The sequence below is a fragment of the Pristiophorus japonicus genome, chromosome 13 (genome assembly GCF_044704955.1).
Source record: "Pristiophorus japonicus isolate sPriJap1 chromosome 13, sPriJap1.hap1, whole genome shotgun sequence".
NCBI lineage: Eukaryota > Metazoa > Chordata > Chondrichthyes > Pristiophoridae > Pristiophorus > Pristiophorus japonicus.
In genome coordinates, this window is record NC_091989.1 from 51137576 (window position 1) to 51157809 (window position 20234).

General features: G+C 40.7%; 1 protein-coding gene across 7 annotated transcripts in view; it reads right to left on the minus strand.

The window, feature by feature from the left end:
• The window catches only part of apaf1 (apoptotic peptidase activating factor 1), a 250376-nt gene that overhangs the window by 102480 nt on the left and 127662 nt on the right, over positions 1-20234 (minus strand). For 5 of the 7 annotated variants that reach the window (XM_070897457.1, XM_070897451.1, XM_070897456.1 and 2 more), the window contains 5 exons: positions 16040-16168; positions 14220-14345; positions 11121-11240; positions 8447-8572; positions 1025-1132 (listed from right to left, as the gene is read on the minus strand). In XM_070897457.1, the coding sequence (XP_070753558.1) occupies positions 1025-1132; positions 8447-8572; positions 11121-11240; positions 14220-14345; positions 16040-16168 (609 nt within the window). The remainder of the gene's footprint in view (positions 1-1024; positions 1133-8446; positions 8573-11120; positions 11241-14219; positions 14346-16039; positions 16169-20234) is intronic. The other 2 variants (XM_070897452.1, XM_070897453.1) reach the window with 2 other exon arrangements.

Genomic DNA, 20234 nt, shown 5'->3' on the forward strand with positions numbered 1-20234 from the left:
TCAGAATTGTATTTTGGTAGAAGGAAAATTGGATCCCTTCAAACCGTACCAAGTAATAATCCACACTTTAGGGCTGTTTGTTTTTGTCATGTTTGTGTTATCCAAACTTTCATTGTAAATAAATGAGTGACAAAATAAAATGATTCATCTTTGCCAACAAAGTAATTAAACATTAATTCCAGTCACTATCCGGATAGTTATGCAAGGATTCTATTTCTGAAAGGTCAAAATTTGCATCGTTAATTAAGGATTTATTCTCCGTGCCTCTAATCACTACCAGCAACACTTAAATGCTGCTTTTGCTCACATCAGCATTCATTATTCTATTTATCCTCGTTCCTTGGAGGAAATCTTTTATGGATGATCACCTGTGCTTGCAATTGAAGTCAAGAACAAACGACACATGGGATTCTTTCACAATGCTCAATCTTAGTGAATTATATTATTGTAATATATTAATACTAAAACAAAATGACTTTTTTCCCCCCAAAACAGAGACTTAACAAGAAAAGTAAGATCCCAAAGAATTTTAAAAGAACTTTTGTCAAAGAGAAGCACATTGCATTCATTTGAAAATAATTCCCAGCGCTCCACCAAAGAGAAACAAATTGGGTTACAAAACAAGTTTGTTATTACTCCAAATATTTAAAATTATTCACTGCTGCATATGTTTCCACTTCAGATCCCTAAAAGCACCCAAAATCGACATAAGTATTTCAAAACTATATAGGTGGGGAATAACTTGTCAAATGTAAGCAATTTCCTATTCAGGGTTTTTTGAAATTAATCCTTTCTTATTCTCTTTATGATTGAACCCAGTTAATTGGGTAAATTTGACAGAGCAGCTTCACTTAAATGCAAGAAATTGTAAACATTTATTTACCCCAAACCACTGAGGTGGCATTCTCAGCACTCAGCAACACTCAGAAACTAGACCGGGGGGGGGGGGGGGTGAGGGGGGTTAACTTTTAGCAGATAGTTAGAGTTAATGTAATTGTTATAGGTGCTTAAATTAGTCCTGCACCTTTACTGTGCCATTTTCTAGCCCTACTGCTATCAACAGGCTCTGCTGGAATTGCTGTCTCTTCCACCCAATGTTCTGTAGGACGAACTTGGCTGACTTCACGCCTACCTATGACATCAACATATAAAAAACATTGAAACCATTAACAAAAACTCAAAATTAAGCATCAATATGCATGCAAAAACATACACACATACAAGCTTAGCTATTGGACATTTTTACATTCAGATCTTCACTCTACATCAATGCCACCTAATCGGATTAGTTGTGGGGTAGAAATTAATTCTGAAAAGCAAAAAAAAAATGCCTGTTTTGTGAGTAGTACTAGTTTATTTCTCCCTGTGTCTGATCTCTTTGTTTTCTTTCTCTATTTCCCAGGTGCTTCTGACCCTGACCAGGTGCACCACCACCCAGCACACACATCACTAAAATCTAATAACCAAATTACAAGTCAGTTATTGTTCTCAGTTTTGGATAAGTAAAAAGTTCGTTTGTGCAGATTTTTAAAACATTTTTACTTACTAAACAACTCAAATATTCCAGCACAGTTATGGTATCATTTATTTTAAACAGTGTTAATGAAGACAAAGTGATGCAATGCACCAAATATCGTGCTGTTTGAGGTAGCGGTTACATTTTCAATGAGCTCTATATCTCAACGTACCGCAGCACTGTTATTCCACTTCAAATACAATCAGCAAAATTAAAAAGTAAAATAATGTAGTTACAGCTTCAAATTCAGACATCAAAGCCATGAACCTATTTCAGACACTTAAGTAGACACTGCTGTTTCAAGACAGGTTTTTGATGAAAAGAGGATCTTTTTTTCTCTAATTAGAGTGTCCTCATTTTTGAACTTCAGAACATCACTCATTCAACGGCAGTATTGTTAAGGGGCCGTAGTTGGCCGTCGCATATCACTGCAATCAGTAGACAACTTGAACACCAACAAAGAATCCTGGCAGTGTACATTAAAGCTGCTGTTACAAAGTTAGCTCGCTGTTGGCAAGGTGTACAGAATACAAGTCAAATCCATTTCCTTGCTTTTCATCATGGAGATGCAGAAAGAAGATTTTCACAAGGGCATTTCAGCTGAAAACTATTTGAACTATGAAAGCCGATTTATTTGTATTACTTCAAGCAATCTTCTCTAAAGATGTCTCACATATGGACATATTTATTTGGGACAAAGAATAATACACATAGGATCAGGCCTTGCTTTTTGTCACTTTGAATTATCCAAAATCAAATGGAACAAATAAAACAGCTAAGGGTTGAATTTGTAAAATCTGTACGGAGGTCAAATTCCCAAGACTTTCACTGAGTGAAATGAAACATTTCTCAAAGGACTTGTAGTATTTTCTCCTCTTCATTTTGTTGGTATGTCTGTGTTGAGCACCTTCTGAGCCGACAGCATGGCAGACCTGCCACTCGACAGTTGTGTGACTCTTCTGCCTCGTGAGAACATAGGAAGAACAGTGGGCCATTCAGCCCCTCGAGCCTGCTCTGCCATTCAATTAGATCATGGCTGATCAGTACCTCAACATTTACTGCCTTAGTTCTACATCCCTTGATACCCTTAACAAACAAAAATCTATTGATCTCAGGCATCCATAGCCTTTTGGGGCAGTTTAGTTTCGCAGTATCTACTCTAGCAAATCCTTTTAACATTTTAAACACCTTGATCAGATCACCGCTCAATTTTCTATACTCAAGGGAATGCAAGCCACGTTTATACAACCTGTTTTCATAATTTAATCGTCTAAGCCATGGCATAATTCTGGTGAATCTGCGCTGCATCCCCTCGAAGACCAATATATCCCTTCCTGAGGTGTGCTACTCAAAACTGAACGCAGTACTTCAGATGGGGTCTGACCAAAGCTCTACAAAAACCAAATCATAACTTCCTTCCCTTTGCAATCCATCCCCCTTTGAGGCCAACATTATATTAACCATTTGATCGCTTTTTATACCTATTTACAAGTTTTCAATTATTTAAATCACCTACTTCCACCTCCGTAACATCGCCGACTCTGCCTCTGCCCCAGTTCATCTGCTGCTGAAACCCTCATTCATGCCTTGGTTACCTCCAGTCTCAACTGTTGCAATGCTTTCCTAGCCAGCCTCTCACCTTGGACCCTCTGTAAACTTGAGCTCATCCAAAACTCAGCTTCCTGTATCCTAACATGCACCAAGTCCCATTCACCCATCATCCCTGTGGCCGCTGACCAGTGTTCCCTGTAAGGTGCGTGGCCGTGGTTTCAAGGAACTCGGGCAGCCTCGCCACTCCACATCTTTAATCTCCTCCTGCAATTCAACCCTCCAAGAACCTGCACATCCCCGATTTTCATCGTTTCCTCTTTGGTGGACATGTCTTCAACTGCCTAGGCCCTATGCTCTAGAATTCCCTCCCTAAACCCCTCTGTTTCACTACCTCTCTATCCTCCTTTACGATGCTCCTTAAATCCTACCTCGCCTGCCCTAATATCTCCTTATGTGGTTCGGTGTCAAATTTTATTTGAGAACGATCTTGTGAAGTGCCTTGGGACATTTTATTACATTAAAGGCACAATGTAAATGCAAGTTGTTGTGTGTACTTGTAGCACCAATCTCCTTGCACCTCTACATAACAACATAAGAAATAGGAGCAGGAGTAGGCCATTTAGCCCCTTGAGCCTGCTCCGCCATTCAATAAGATCATGGCTGATCTGATCATGGGCTCAGCTCCACTTCCCTGCCCGCTCCCCATAACCCTTTACTCCCTTATCGCTCAAAAATCTGTCAATCTCCGCCTTAAATATATTCAATGACCCAGCCTCCACAGCTCTCTGGGGCAGAGAATGCCACAGATTTACATCCCTCTGAAAGAAGAAATTTCTCCTCATCTCAGTTTTAAATGGGCGGCCCCTTATTCTAAGACTATGTCCCCTAGTTTTAGTTTTCCCCGAGTGGAAATATCCTCTCTGCATCCACCTTGTCGAGACCCTCATTATCTTATATGTTTCAATAAGATCACCTCTAATTCTTCTGAACGCCAATGTGTATAGGCCCAACGGACTCAACCTATCCTCATAAGTCAACCCCCTCATCTCTGGAATCGCCTAGTGAACCTTCTCTGAACAGCCTCCAATGCAAGTATATCCTTTCTTAAATACGGAGACCAAAACTGTACGCAGTACTCCAGGGTGTGGCCTCACCAATACCCTGTACAGTTGTAGCAGGACTTCTCTGCTTTTATACTCTATCCCCCTTGCAATAAAGGCCAACATTCCATTTGCCTTCCTGATTACTTGCTGTACCTGCATACTGTTTGTGTTTCATGCACAAGGACCCCCAGATCTCTCTTTACTGCAGCACTTTGCAAGATTTCTCCATTTAAATTATAATTTACTTTTCTATTATTTCTGCCAAAGTAGATAACCTCACATTTTCTCACATTATACTGCATCTGCCAAATTTTTGCTCACTCGCTTAGCCTGTCTATATCCCTTTGCAGATTTTTTGTGTCCTCCTCACAATTTGTTTTCCCACCCATTTTGTATCAACAACAAACTTGGCTACATTACACTCTGTCCCTTCACCCAAGTCATTAATATAGATTGTAAATAGTTGATGCCCCAGCACTGATCCCTGCGGCACCCCACTAGTCACTGTTTGGCAACCGTAAAATGACCCATTTATCCCGACTCTCTGTTTTCTGTTAGTTAGCCAATCCTTTATCCATGCTAATATATTACCCCCAAACCCGTGAGTTTTTCCCTTGTGCAGTAACTTCTTATGTGGCACCTTATCGAATGCCTTCTGGAAATCCAAATACAACACATCCACTGGTTCCCCCTTATCCACCCTGCTTGTTACATCCTCAAATAACTCCAGCAAATTAGTTAAACATAATTTCCCTTCCATAAAACCATGCTGACTCTGCTTGATTGAATCATGCTTTTCCAAATGTCCCGCTACTGCTTCCTTAATAATGGACTCCAGCATTTTCCCAATGACAGATGTTAGGCTAACTGGTCTAGTTTTCTGCTTTTGTACTAAGTCTCCCTTCTGCGCATGTGTCTCGAGAGTTAGGACGAATATCACCGACTCCGCTGCCCCGCGCAATTCCCACTAACCCCATTCTGTGCATGCATCCTCCACTCTTTCTCCCCCCCCCAAAACCATCCGGAACCAGACCCACACGCTGCCTCCGATCATGCAATGGGCACCCAGGACCTGTCCGGGGAGAGCGAGAGGTGGGGAGAGTAGGCGGCAGGTGGGGAGAGTGCTTGAAAGGGGGGGGGGGGGGGGAGGGAGGGAGACTGCTTGGCAGATTGTCAATCAGAACTTGGGCTGGGTGGTTCCAGTGGAACGTCAGGGTGTGGCTTATCCTCCAAGGGATCAATCAGCAATAGGTCTGGAGAGCCAGAGAAACAGCTGCATTTCAGTTAGTACAAATAAATGCATCCTTTGGAAAATACACCGATTTATCTTTCTTAGGTGCAAAGTAGATGACCTTAAATTCCATCTGGCATTGTTTTGCCCACCACCTTAATCTGTGTATGTTCCTTTGCAACTTTCTGCTCCCATCTGCACTATTCACTCCAAATTTAGTGTCATCTGCAAACTTGGACCTACAACTCCTTATTCCTGCATCCAAATCATTAATAAAGATTGTGAAATGTTGAGGCCCCGGAACAGATCACTGGGGAACACCACTTGCCACCTCCTGCCAATCTAATTAAATACTCATTATTCCACACTCTGTCTCCTACCTGCCAACCAATTCCCAAGCCAAGTCAAAAGGCTACCTCCAATTCCATGCACTCTCATTTTTGGCAATAATCTTTTGTGTGGAACCTTATCGAATGCCATCTGGAAGTCCACATCGATAATCCATATACACTCCATATACAATCTATGTACATGCCTTTGTCCACCTTATTAGTGACCTCAAAAAAGTTCATATTAGTCAGACATGACTTGCCTTTAACAAAGTCACGCTGGCTCTCTCTGATCAGCTCATATTTGCTTAATGGCAGATTCTAGTAGCTTCCTCATAACAGACGCTAAAATTAAACCAGTAAGTGGCCTTGCAGTTCATCCACAATTATAGCGGAGTAGAGATAATTATCAAAGCTATATTGATCATAGTATACAAGATATACACCATAAACATGAATGGTTACAAAGCAGGACTGACGGAATAAAACAGAGCACATGAAGGACAACGTGAAAGAGGAAGAGGATCTCGCAAAGCATGAAACACCTTCACAACATTAAAGAAACATAAATACATTTACAGCACCAAGCACTAAGCAAAGCAGTACATTTGCACCAAGCACAAAAAGTAATAAGAAATTAATTAACAAATAAAAAAATAGAAGGAACCCTGCACCTAAAGCACCAAGACCAAAATAATAAGCAATCAATCAATCAGTAAATAGCAAATAAAAAATAGAAGTCCTACCTTAGGGAACGCAGCGGGCCACCGATGAGGGAGCCCATTCGGCCAGGGCTAGGGACGGCGTGCTTCGGGCCCCTCCCACACAGCCTGCAGCGCGCAATCACAGATTCGGCCTGCCAGGAGCTACTGCACATGCGCGTAGACTCTAGCGCGCATGTGCAGAGGTCCCGGCACTGTTTTCAGCGCCAGGACCTGGCTTCGCCCTCCCATCCACTGGGCCACACTGCGCCACCACCGAGGAGAGGTTGGCGAGCGGCCAGAATCGGGAGGAAGATTTTTGGTGTGCTTGGAGGTGGACAAAAGCGGCGTACCTCGGGTGGCAGGAAAAGGAGTTGGGGAAATTTGAGCCCCATTATGACCATTACTGACACTAGCTTTTTAATTCCAGATTTATTTAATTAATTGAATTTAAATAAATTGAACTCACATCTTTGGATTACTAGTCCAGTAACATAATCACTATGCTACCGTACCGTTATTTTTATTTCAGGTTTCCAGCATCCACAGTATTTTGTTTCAGTAAGATAATTACAGTTGATTAGGCAGCAAATTCAGAAATAAATTAAAGTTAAAGAAAGCAATTTACAAGATGAAATGGTGAGCAGCTAAAACTAAAAGATATAAGAATATTCTTTTAAATTTTGCATATTAAGCCATACTAAATATATCCTTAGTTGGCAAGAAGTTGTCAACTTTCAAGGTACAGATGTGTATAAATATTCATAGAGTTGCATAAGTAATGAATACGGAGTTAGCAAAACTAGTTTAAAAAAAAAAATCAAAAAAGCATACACTGTGAATGGTGACATGACATACTTTCAGGTAGCTGGATGCAACTGGATGTGTGAGCAACTCTAAATAACAATCCTGTGTCTGTTACAGCTTTAACAAAGGTACTCAGTTTAATTACAAGTCATGGCTGTTAATCAGTTAATAAGGCCCTGCTGTTCTTCATCTGATCTCGCCTCCTACCAGTTTTATTTGTATGGAATTTACCGAAAGTAAGTCGAAAGCTGACTTAGACCATAACCTCTGCGGAAATTCATGGTTATATTTTATAGAATTCTGACTTCAGTCAAAAAGATGTTTCGGGAAGAAATAATAAGACCATTAGGATTCTTATTAATTTTAAGCAATGAGTCTGCTACTAACGAGAGCCAACAAAACATCAGGTCACCAAGCAGGCTATAGAATTCTTATTCAAATTATATGAGAGCATGAACCATTTGGCACTGAACAAGAGCAAACACACTGGATCACACAGAGTTTGGATATAGGCTCACATTCCTGTTCCCTTGATTGATCAGAGTGTACGATGGAGGGAGGGCAATGACAGATCAGCATCTTGCCCATTAGAGCAGGACATAGTCAACCTGGGTTGGTTTTGTGCACATCCCAGCAGCTGGCAAAACTACAGGAACAGATTGTCTGCTCCCCCGATTGATTGGGGAATGGCATGTGGAAGGAGAAGACACAGAAGGAGGTAAGAAGTGGTTTTAAAAAGCAACATAAATGTGAAATAGCAAAATGTGCAGCAATAACTTTAGCAAGAACTACACTGCTATAAAGTGAAATTAATAATTTATTTGGTATGCTACAGGTTTTATATACCGGTATGCTATAACAATTTTGTAAAAATGAATCAATAGCATGTTCCAAAGGACAGAAATCTGGAATACCGGTATGAAAATGTCTCAGCAAGACAGATATATTCAAATTAAAAGCCTATGGGATTCTGTTAGACCATCTTGAGTGGATTCTCAACTTAGGTAGTTTCCTATAGTAATGTTGAATGTCACTGAGTCACATGCTCATTCAGACCTAATATCATCACTTAGGACTTTCAAGGTCAGCCAATTTTTAGTTGCAAGCAAGAAAATAGACACGAGCATTAATGCCATGGTTATGAATTCAGAAGCCATATTTTCCAACTGACACTGAAAGGACATTGACCTTAAATCGAACAATCATACCTTTAAGATTCCATCAGCACATCCAAATGCGGCCAAATTAACGTGCTGATTAAGGCAGCAACAACGAATACGAGAGTCCTGGACCTCACTCTGAGACATTACATTACCGGTTTTTCCATTTATTAGCTGTTACAAATACAAACATTTAGAAGTTAATACTGAAATTATTTTTGCATCTAAAAAGGCAAAATGAAGATGACAAATTACACCCAAAACAATGGAGACACCAGTAGGGTTGTAAAAATGCCTGTTCCTAGCCAGACTGGAGCAATACAGAACAGATTCCATAGACATGTGCTTAACCGAACTATTAAAGTCCAACTGATTAAACTACTGAAGTAAAAGATTGTGACATAGAACACTAACTTTATTGGAGAGATGGCAACAACAGATGGTGGTCATGAGGCAACATGACTGGACAAAGAAAAAGTGATGGGAAAAATATTACTTTGTACATTACATCGTATGCACAAGTTTATTTGCAACAACAACTTGTACTTATATAGTGTCTTTAACTTAGTAAAACATCCCAAGACGCTTTACAGTTATAAAACAAAATATGACACCAAGCCGCACAAGGAGATATTAGGGCAGATAACCAAAAGCTTGATCAAAGAGGTAGGTTCTGAGGAGCATCTTAAAGGAGTAAAGACAGGTAGAGAGGAAGAGAGGTTTAGGGAGGGAATTCCAGATTTAAGGGCTTCGGCAACTGAAGGCATGACCACCAATGGTTGTGCATGTAAAATGGGGGATGCTCAAGAGGCCAGGATTAGAGCACAGATATCTCGGAGGGTTGTGGGGGTGGAGGAGGTTTCAGAGATAGGGAAGGGCAAGGCCATGGAGGGATTGGAAAACAAGGCTGAGAATTTAATAAATCGTGGCGTTGCTTAACCAGGAGCCAATGTAGGTCAGCGAGCACAGGGGTGAAAGGTGAACGGGACTTGTTGCGAGTTAGGACACGGGCAGCAGAATTTTGGATGACCTCAAGTTTACGGAGTGTAGAATGTGGGAGGTTGGTCAGTGGTGCGTTTGAATAGTCAAGTCTAGAGGTAACAAAGGCATGAATGAGGGTTTCAGCAGTGGATGAGCTGAGACAGGAGCAGATTTGGATGATGTTCCGGAGGTGGAAATAGGCGGTCTTAGTGTTGGCATGGATATGTGGCCAGAAGTTTATTTTAGGGTGAAATATGACACCAAGGTTGTGAAGTATTTTGCTTTGGTATTAGTTGTGAACAGTCGAGTTCAGCCTCAGACAGTAGCCAGGGAGGGGGATGGAGTCAGTGGCTAGGAAACAGAATTTGTGGCAGAGACCAAAGAAAATGGCTTCAGTCTGCCCAATATTTAGATGGAGGAAATTTCTGCACATCCAGTACTGGAAATCGGACAAGCAGTCTGACTATTTAGAATCAGTGGAGGTGTCGAGAGAATTGGTGGTGAGGTAGAGCTGGGTGTCGTCAGCGTACATGTGGAAACTGACACTGTGTTTTCGGATGATATCGTCGAGGGGCAGCATATAGATGAGAAATAGGAGGGGAACCAAGGATAGATCCTTGGGGGAACACCAGAGATAGTTGTGTGGGTGTGAGAAGAGAAGCTATTGCAAGTGATTATCTGGCTACGATTAGATAGATAAGAATGGAACCATATTATTTCATATCATAATTGGCTCAAAGAATTCAAAAATGCGTTCATATTAATTTGTATACAAGGTGTCCAGTTCTGCAGCCCAAGAACCATTTAATGTAAAATTCGTCTTCCACTAGCCACAATTTCAGGTGTTAAACATACTTGAACTATTTTCATACCCAGGGAGTGGTATAAATGAGGGCAGGTTGATGCGTGGGGGTGGAATCCCTTCATCAGCACAGAGTGCCGGTGGAGGAAGTCTTCACTCTTGGTGGGGGCTCGATTTTGCCTCTTTTAGGGGCCAGGATTGCACCTTATTTTGCTACCTTCTGTTTTTTCAGACTTGCTCTGTGTCTCCAATCTCTTTGTCTCTTCATTGGGTTGCCTCCCACGACCTTGGCTGTTCACAAGCTTTTGCTTTGACAATATCGTTAACACTTCATCTAAGTCTCACTCTCTTGGATTTCTTTAAAGATTTATTTTTGTTTCTGATTCCTTTCTTGTCCTCCCCTTTGTTCTGATTCTTTTAAAATGCTTGTTCATCTTTCAATTCTAATGAAGGGCTGTATGACTGAAAGCTGTGTATTTCCATCATTATCGGTTTTTGTATCTCCACATGTATCTTTGTGAATGTTCTGTACATCAGCCCCAGCGGCAAATCTGACCTTCAAATTTAACCTCTCATTTCCACCTCAACTTTCCTTCCATTGCTTTTTTGCACACCTTTAATTTTTCCTGCATTTTGTTTCCCTATATAGAGTCTCGATGCCAATACGACAGTTCTGTATATAGAGGGCAGACAACAAAGCAACTGAAAACATGCTCAGTAGGTAGGTTGTAATTTTTTTTGTTAATTTGAAGATTTTAATAGCCCTCACTTTCTTTCTCAAACACCAAATGGGGAAACTCAGTATTAAATATGTAGTGCACTTGTTCAAATGCATTTAATATAGTGCTTCATTCTGAGAAGAGCTGCTTAATTCAAAAATCCTGGGAGCGATTGTGAGACCAAAACATGATCTTTCCATTAGGAAAAAAGATTGCTTACTTGTAAACATTTTTTATTGTCAGATACTAAAATAATGACTTCGCCCTGTTGAAAGACTGCATCCATATCTCGGACCAAGGAAACAGCAGAGGAACTATGCACTTTATTGGTCTCCCATAGCTGTCAAAACAAAATGCAATACAAGGTGTCATAACAAGGAGCTTCATGCGTCTTTCACTGCTATAACTTATCCTCAGAATACCGTATAACCATTTCACTGAAACAAAATGACATTAAGTTTCATGAAAAAGCTTAAAAGATATTAAAGCAATATTGCAAGGTTCAGCACTATTTTGCTGGTGTGTAATCTCTTTGATATCCATGAAAAAGTCAGAAGAAAAAAGAAAACTACACTTCAACTTTTGTGATTACATTAGATATAATGCGTGGCCCCCCGACCTGCGAGAGAATAGCTTCGCAGGTCGGGCTGTAAAAGAGCTGAAGCCGTGGGCCCTGGAACATCGTGACCCCTCGACTGTGAGAGAACAGCTCCGCAGGTCAGGAAGTAAAAGAGCTGGAGCTGCATACCACTTCAACCTCCAGCGCGAGCTGCTCCAAGTGTGCGACAATTTTCAAATAGGCGACTGGGTGACGTCAACAAAACCCTGGTCGCCATTTTGGAGCGTGGGCAGGAACATCGGCAGGACCCAGGTACAGAGGAGTGGGAAGGTCAGGGCGGAGGAGCGGCGAGAGATCACGGCGGAGGTGCGACAGATGAGGGTACGGAGCCCAGAAGAGCCAAGGGCAGCAAAGGCCAGCCCACACTGCGATGTGTGCGCGCTGGTCTGTGCAGCAGAGCAGGTCTCCAGTCATCTTGGTTAATCCTTGCCACTGGACCAAGACCTAGTTCTGCCAAGCCCGTGTGGTTACTGGTGTGAAACGGTCACCACACGTTAAAAAAATTCACGCACAGGCATCTTCCACCCTCTCAATTGGAGTTCAGGACTGAAACATCGGGTCCTTCATCGAAACACCCGTGAACTCGTGGAAGCAAGTCATCCTCTTTCGAGGGACCGCCTATGATGATGATGATGATGATGATGAGATATAATGCGTCACCGTGGAACAGATAGAACAGTTTATGCTGTTAGGTAGAATACGACACTGAGGCTGCAGACAGTCTGGTTTAATCTGCGACAATGGCTAGGGAGAAGGAGGCTGCTAGCCTTCAATTAGTTATCAATGGATGCTGGTCAATGTTCCATAGCAATAACATTTGAACTAAACTATAAACTAGACAGAATCTAATATAATCACTGAGTAATATAATTTTTTAAGCTCCATCGTCTCTTGACACATTTGATGTCACAGAGAACAAACAAGATAAAATTATACATCATTCACAAGTGAAGGCTGTCTTGATGGTACAACCTTATTAGGGTTTTCCTGTGGTTACTTAATACTCAGATATATTGAACTGTACATAGATCTCTGTATGCACAACCTGAGAATGAGGACAGCCTTGCGTCAAACTCATTGGAGGAGAGGATTGTACACCATACCAGTAAATCACTTGATACCAATCTCTTTCCAATATTGTTTCTTTGCAGTGCTGATACTAGAATACCTTTAGCTCTTTCACACGTCAGATAACATTGGGTCATACCACAAACTGATGTACTGATGGCCTCCTGACAATTATTATCTAAGCTCTCAGTTAAAGAATATTCAAACACAAGGTACAGGATGTCTGCTGTGTCTGTAGAACTGTGTACAGGGTAAGTCCTCGCCTCGAAGAGAGAAGGCATAAAATAAAAGATGATGCATTCAAAAGGGATGCATTTGCTAACTCTTTAAATATTGGAGCATGGCTTCAAATAAAAAGTAGTCGGCTTCCACAAAAGCATAGTGGCTCAATGCACCTTGTGTGCAGCACTGAAACTTGCAGAACTGGAAAGTCCTAAGTTTGGATCCCTCACCTGTTCAGAGTTAGCTAATTTCAGAGACACTACAATTGCCCTCAGCTTCTCTACACTGGGGAAAGGAAGACATCAGCCAGAGTTTCTATTATCCAATGATTGCTATTGGAAAGAGTGGTCTGGATTGGATTTGACTGTGATGACTCCAAGGACTAATAAATGGCCTCCTGACAATTATTGTCTCAGCTCTCAGTTAAAGAATATTCAAACACGAGGTACAGGATGTCTGCTGTGTCTGTGGAACTGTGTACAGGGTGAGTCCTCGCCTCAAGGAGAGAAGGCTTAAAATAAAAGGGATGCATTGGCTAACTCTTTAAATAATTAAAGACTTGCAGCTTTAAAAATTCACGAACAAATAGAACCTATTATCACCATTAGAAGCTTGCAGAATCTACTCAACCATAATCGTATTCCAGAAATTAGCAATGTCATTGTTTTGCTTAATTCATTGAGCATGCCTCAAATGGCTACAATGGTATGAAACTTTACTCTTAAGGAATGGAACAATATGATTAATCAGGATAGGCACATAGAGCAACCATTGTAATAATCCCAAATACCGAAGAGAGTTCATGACATTTTATAAAGCGCTGATCCAGCTCCATCCAGAACACTGTGTACCAATCTGGTCACTGTACTACAGTGACGATATACTGGCATTGGAAAAGGTACAGCAAGACACAATCAGATTGATATCTTGGATGAGACACTGGGGATACAAGGAGAGGCTAAGGAAACCAGAAATGTTTATATTTGAGAAAAGAAAGCTCAAGGGAAACCTGAGGTATTCACAATTCTAAAAGGCATAGATAAATTGGAAACCTGTACTAACATATTGGACATACTCACAAGCTCTACATTAAGAGGTATAGATTCAGATTAGAAGAAAGGAAGATATTATACATTTTAATTATGAAATGTGAATTTATGAAACGGACTCCAGATAGTGTTGCCAAATACAAGAGGAAACCAGATAGATATCTGGCAAATGACTGAGGGGTAGAAAAGAGGAGCACTTGGGACTTTTAAATCTTTGGGACCATTTAGATGGAAAACTTCCAGTCCTGCAGATTGACTATATTTCTATTGTTACTAATACTACACAAAGGAACTCTGCATGCATACTCCTTTATCACAGTGTCCATTCCTTCACTGAATTATATAAGAAAAAGTTACATACTCTAACAGTTTGGTCATCTGAAGAGGACAATAATGTTGAACCATCCAGTGAAAATTGAACACAATGTACCCAGCTTAAATGTCCACTGCAGTCTGCAACTCTCTTACGCAACTCCATGTCCCATAGCTAGAGGAAATGGAACAAAAATACAATTGAATGTGCTGGTTAATTATTTCCACGTCACGAACATATGAAACAGCAAATTATTTTGAATCAAATGTCAACAAAGCACCAGAAAGTGGGCTTTGAGACATTACTTTCTATTAAGGAGATTTTCTTGATTATAGAGGTAGATTTCCAAGTGCTATTTAGCATATTTACAGGCAGTTTAAAATGTTGTTCACCATGTTACAATCAACTAACATGTTTTAAAATTTTGTGGGATATAGTGGGTGAACATTCTGAAAAGCAATTTTTTTTTTTTTTTTAAAAAGAGGAGAGTCAGCAAAGATATGGAAGTTTCATTTACCATGTTCCAGCCAAACATATTTTCCAATATTTGCTGACATAGTGGCCTCGTTATTAACCCCCCCACAACCCTCCCTCCCCCATGACAGGCAGGAGAGGATCGGGGGTGAGGGTGATGGTGTTAAAAATGTAAAAATGGAACGGGTCCCCAACCTGCCATGTGCACGCCCTTTGCCGTTTTTACGGTGGGGGTTCTGTGTTGTGCGAGTGCCCTGCCCTTTGAAAACGGGTTACTTCATTAACATTTAAATCAGGCTCCAAGAATGCAACTGGGAGCCTGATTTAAATTTAACAGCTGCCACGCGGGTTTCCCAGGGCTCAGGAAACCCCACAGTGAAAGGGTGGTAGGAGCTGCCAGCTCAAGAAGACCAGTGGCTTTTACAGCACTCCTTGTGAAGCTGGAGCACATCCCCCCATCGTCTCCTCAAGAAAGCCTTCGGCCTCCCCACTGCTGATCGCAGCCTCTCCCCCGTCGCAATTGTCAATTCCTCACCCTAAGCCCTGATCTCTAGCGACTTCCCTCCCACCCAATTAAAAGAAGAGTATTATTACCCTTGAAAAGGTGGAGGCAAAGAACAAGGATAATTCCAGGCATAAGAAATTTAGGTTATGAGGAAATTGAACATGTTTGTCTTTGGAAGAGATTTTGAGGTGACCTACCTGAGGTTTTCAAGTTTATGAAGTGCATTGTCAAAATTCATCCATGTATATTATGAAATAGTTAAAAGGTTCAAATATCAGGGGACACAAGTTACCAAAAATTAGGAAGCTAGAAATGCAAAAAAACATTGGGCAGAATTTTTTTCACCCAAAGGATAATGGGCCCAAGTTTCCACACGATAAAAAATGGGCACCCCTCCGAGCTGGGCGCCCGTTTTTCGAGCCGAAAACGGGGCCGGAAAAAAACCGCGCGATTCTGGAGCGCCCTGCAGCTCCGTGTCTGCTTGGCGCGGCGCCCAGGGGGGCGGAGCCACCACTCGCGCCGATTCTGTAAGTGGGAGGGGGCGGGTACTATTTAAATTAGTTTTTTTTCCTGCCAGCAACCCTGCGCGTGCACGTTGGAGCGTTTGTGCACGCGCAGTGTGAAGGAAACATTGGCACTCGGCCATTTTTGTAGTTCTTTGTAGCTGTTTAGTTTTTGAACATTTTTTAATAAAAGCACATTGCCATCAGCACGTCAGCACTGAGGCTTCTTGCAGCAGTGAGAAGGCTGCAGGAAGCCTCAAAGTTGAGGCAGCCGTTTCCCTCCCCCCCCGCCCGCCGTTGGGAACGGCTTCCTCCTCTCCCCTCCCCCCCCCCACCCTCCCCTCCCTCCCCCCTCCCCTGTAGGACCATAGGATCCATCCTCTTACCTCGACAGAATAATGCGACAAGGCCACTGCTAGTAATGGGCTGGTAAGAGAAATATCACAAGACTGAATAGAGCTGTAGCAACTTGTTGTTAATTCAGCTACAACGTCACCAGTCAGCACATCAAAAACCTGAAAGATAAAATAAAATGCTGTAGGAACAAACAACTTGGGAAGCAACATATTTTTGGACATAATTTAAGTGTGAAAATAAATCAACAATTAGAAATAGCTTTAGGTAACACCTGCTAAAATCCCTCCGCATCAAAATCATTCCAACACATGCATACAAGGACATGGAAAACTATATGTATCCAAGAAAACGTTATGATAAATAAAAGTAGCAGATTTTCAAAAAATATTTTTAGCACTGGGCCAAATCTTTTGTGGCACTTTTTGTAAATATAAAAGTGTACAATTTATACAGGTGGCATGGTGAAGCAGGAGACGTGCAGGTGGCATTGTGAAGTAGCAACAGAATGCATCATATGTGCAGGTTTAAATTCATGATCCTCCATATGATGGGCCCAAATTTGGCCCTCCGGTTTTTTCAGCGCACCTCCGAGCCCCTCGCTGACATTTTAGATCAGAAATTGTGCCAAAAAAAACACTTGCAATCATGGCCGATTCTCAGGCCGTCTGTGGAGCTGGCGTGGTGCAGAACAGAGAGAGGGGGGCGTAGCTAGGTCCCGGTGCTGAAAACAGTGCCGGGACCTCTGAACATGCGCGCTAGAGTCTGTGCGCATGTGCAGTAGCTCCTGGCAGACCATTTCAGCAAACACGTGCTGCAGGCTGTGTGGGAGGGGCCGAAACACACCGTCCCTCGCCCTGGCCGAATGGGCTCCCTCAGCGGCCGTCCGCTGCATTCCCTAAGGTAGGACTTCTATTTTTTATTTGTTATTTACTGATTGATTTTGGTGCTTTAGGTGCAGGGTTTCTTCTATTTTTTAATTGTTATTTATTGATTGCTTATTACTTTGGTCTTGGTGCTTTAGGGGCAGGCTTCCTTCTATTTTATTTGATCATTAATTGCTTATTACTTTTTGTGCTTTGTTTGGTGCTTGGTGGTGCTTTAAATGTGGTTACTTGCGCCGATTCCTTAACTGTAAGTAAGGTCTTTCTGTGCAGACAAAAGTGGACACATAAACTGCCCAAGTTAGTTTAGTACAACTTTCTTCTGGCCAAATTGGCATAAATGGTGTAAGTGGCTGCGAACACCCCCTTTTGAAAAAAAAACTGACCTAACCAAAAACCTAACTAACTCACTTACACTGGCGCAAATTAAATGGCCACAATTGCAACTAAAAAGATACACCAGAAAAATCAAGCTACACCCAAAAAAACGGTGCAACTCATGGGGAAATTTGGGCCCTTTGTTACCAATTTCAGCTAGATAATCACAGCAAACTGATCTACAAGTGGTTTCAGAATAGCATTTGCAGAGGCTTGGATGGAAGCCTTTTGTTTGTCTGTCTTCTCAGCAGAAGAACCAATAAAGGGAGAGAAAATACCTTTTTTTTTTAAATCACAAATACAAAATGTATTGATTCTGTATTTTTAATTAGCACTAAAAGTTCAGTAATTTAGCATAGTGCAAATTTAACATGATAAGTGGGGGTTAGAAAATCAAGATTGAATACTGGTAACTCACCTTTTGCAGTAAAATTGAGTACATTAGTTTACAAACTGATCAGAATGTAGTATTTACTGTGTGGAAAAAGAGATATAATGGAAGGCTGCTGTGTAATGTGGAGCCAACTAGGAAAATTGCACTTTATAAAAAATATATAGTTAGGACAAAACATAGCACTTCGCCCATATTTAGTTACCCAATTCTATAGAATTGTTTACAGATGCTATACAATAAAACATGAAAAAAACCAAGATCCTGTGCCATTTAAAAAGGGTCAAATAGACAAAAGTTATTCACAAAACACCTAGTAATAAATGGGTCAACTCAAAAATTGCTGTGTAGTTTTATGCAATGCAAGTGTGTAATAATAATTCCAAAGTCAGGTGTCAGAATAGTTGAATTAATTTTTGTAAATTCTTGCTAAATGCTAGCAGCTTTAAAGTAGACAGATTCTATAATTAGCTGATCACCTAGCTAATTATAGAATGTCTACTTTCAACGGTGATTACAGTATTGAGCGATTACTGTGTGTACATGAACTTGCTTGGGTAGTTTAGCACACTGTTAGGCACTGTTTGTAAACCATTTCTTCATTACATCATTACTGTAAATTATAAAACGGGGTGATGCACACCTACTGTGAGATTTTTTTTTACAATGATGGCTTTCCCTTATCGCCCATCTGGAGCACATTGACTCGTAAAAGGAAGCAAGAGGAAGAAAGAGATCAAGATTAGGATGAAGGGAAAAATATAAAATTAAAAGGTATTTTTCTTTTATGTTTACTTGTCACTTACAATTGCTATTTTAACAGCCCCACCCTCTCCCAATGCAAACTATACCTAGAAGTTTACAGTTGAACATGCGGAAGATTAACATGAAGATGGTCACATTATAGAGCCTTATATGATGTCACATTTGGTACACTAAATGCGTAAAGCAAAATATTCCAGTCATTAGCCTCTATCTGTCCAATTACATCCACACATTTGAGTGGTTACTTCCCCAGAAACGCAGTGAACCTTCATAATAGTGGACTCTTGTATTCTATTTCTACAAATAGTCCAGTACAGATCATTTATAAATGTCTGTTGATCGCTTCCTGTAAATATGCCAGGACCTGTAGCTTCTCGCAGTTAGCTCTCGCTCTCAAACAGATATACTGGACCAGATTTTGCGAAAGGAATAACGGTGAGGCTAACAGCACTCATTGTTATTATGGAGTAAATCAGACAGCGTCTCTGATGTCCACACATGCACAGTAAAACATGAAAATCCAGATGTTGCTGTCCAATTTGCCCTGTGCTTCCTCCAGCTTCGCTACACTGGTACCTCTGCAAGATTCGAGATTAAAATACATGAAGGGCATGAAGTTGGGGAACTTACCCACTGGTTTCCCATTAAATATGCCAGAAAAAGTTAGGGCTGGTGCATTCAGGTGTAAGTGAATTTTTGACGGCGTGATTAGACTTAATTACTGCCAAACAAGCTTACGCGCCCTGAAAATTTAATTTTATGTCTGGAGTCTCATTCCTTCAGAATTTAATTATTGTTGAAGATCTTTTGAAATTTTTTTTTTTTATAAAATATTTTCCTTTGTCTCTTATCTGTCTTAAGCCCATCTTTCTTTCCCTCTCTATTCCGATTGATTGAAGAGAAAAGCTGTTGCTTGACCTGCTCACATACGCCACAGATTCCCTGTATAGGGCACCTGACTGAAAAGGATCTTTAAATACCCTAAATTGGTCAAAAGCCCACAAAAAGTCTGTGGGCTGCTGTATGCGCATTGAATAGCCATTAATTTTAAAGTGGATTTAGATTCTCAGTACAGGTATTAGTGTTACTCATTGTATAGTACAGCAAGATCATGTTTGTATTTTTCTCTTGCCATTCTTATACAATGATTCTTTTTTATTCTCCACTGTTTCAACTTCATTTTTTTCAGCTATTTTCTCATTCAAACAATTCTATTTTACATTTTTTCTTGACTTCCTGCTTGTTTTCCACCATCTTAATGAAACATTGCAAAACATTTATTTTTCCTATTTATCCAATTCCTTGCCCTTTACTTTATCAGTTTGCATTTTAACAAAAATAATTTCATTTATTAACCAATTTTTATTTTCCAGTAGAGTTTGCTTCAGTCTGGATCTTGTTTATTAATAATACAATTTAATTTGTATATTTCAATCTTTCTCCTTTTGCTGCTTCTAAGCATTCCCAACCATTTCAACAAACATTACATTCAGATTTCTATATATTCAGACCCAGCTACAGTTCTCATTCAGTAATCATGAGTGATCAGCACCTCCACAAAAATACTGATAGGAATTTCATGACTCAAGTTGACATATCACCAGCAAGGAAGTTTCTCGTGAATACCTGCACACAAATTAAAAGATCCCAGCGTGCTTATATTTTTAAAAACCATATAAATCCAGTATCTAACTTAGAAATCTGATAAAACTGTACTGGCAACTATGTTGTTGAGGTTAGAAGTCAATGTTTGAGCACAAACATGCATAATTTCTATTTTCAACTTACCTAAATCAGAGGATGTTTGTC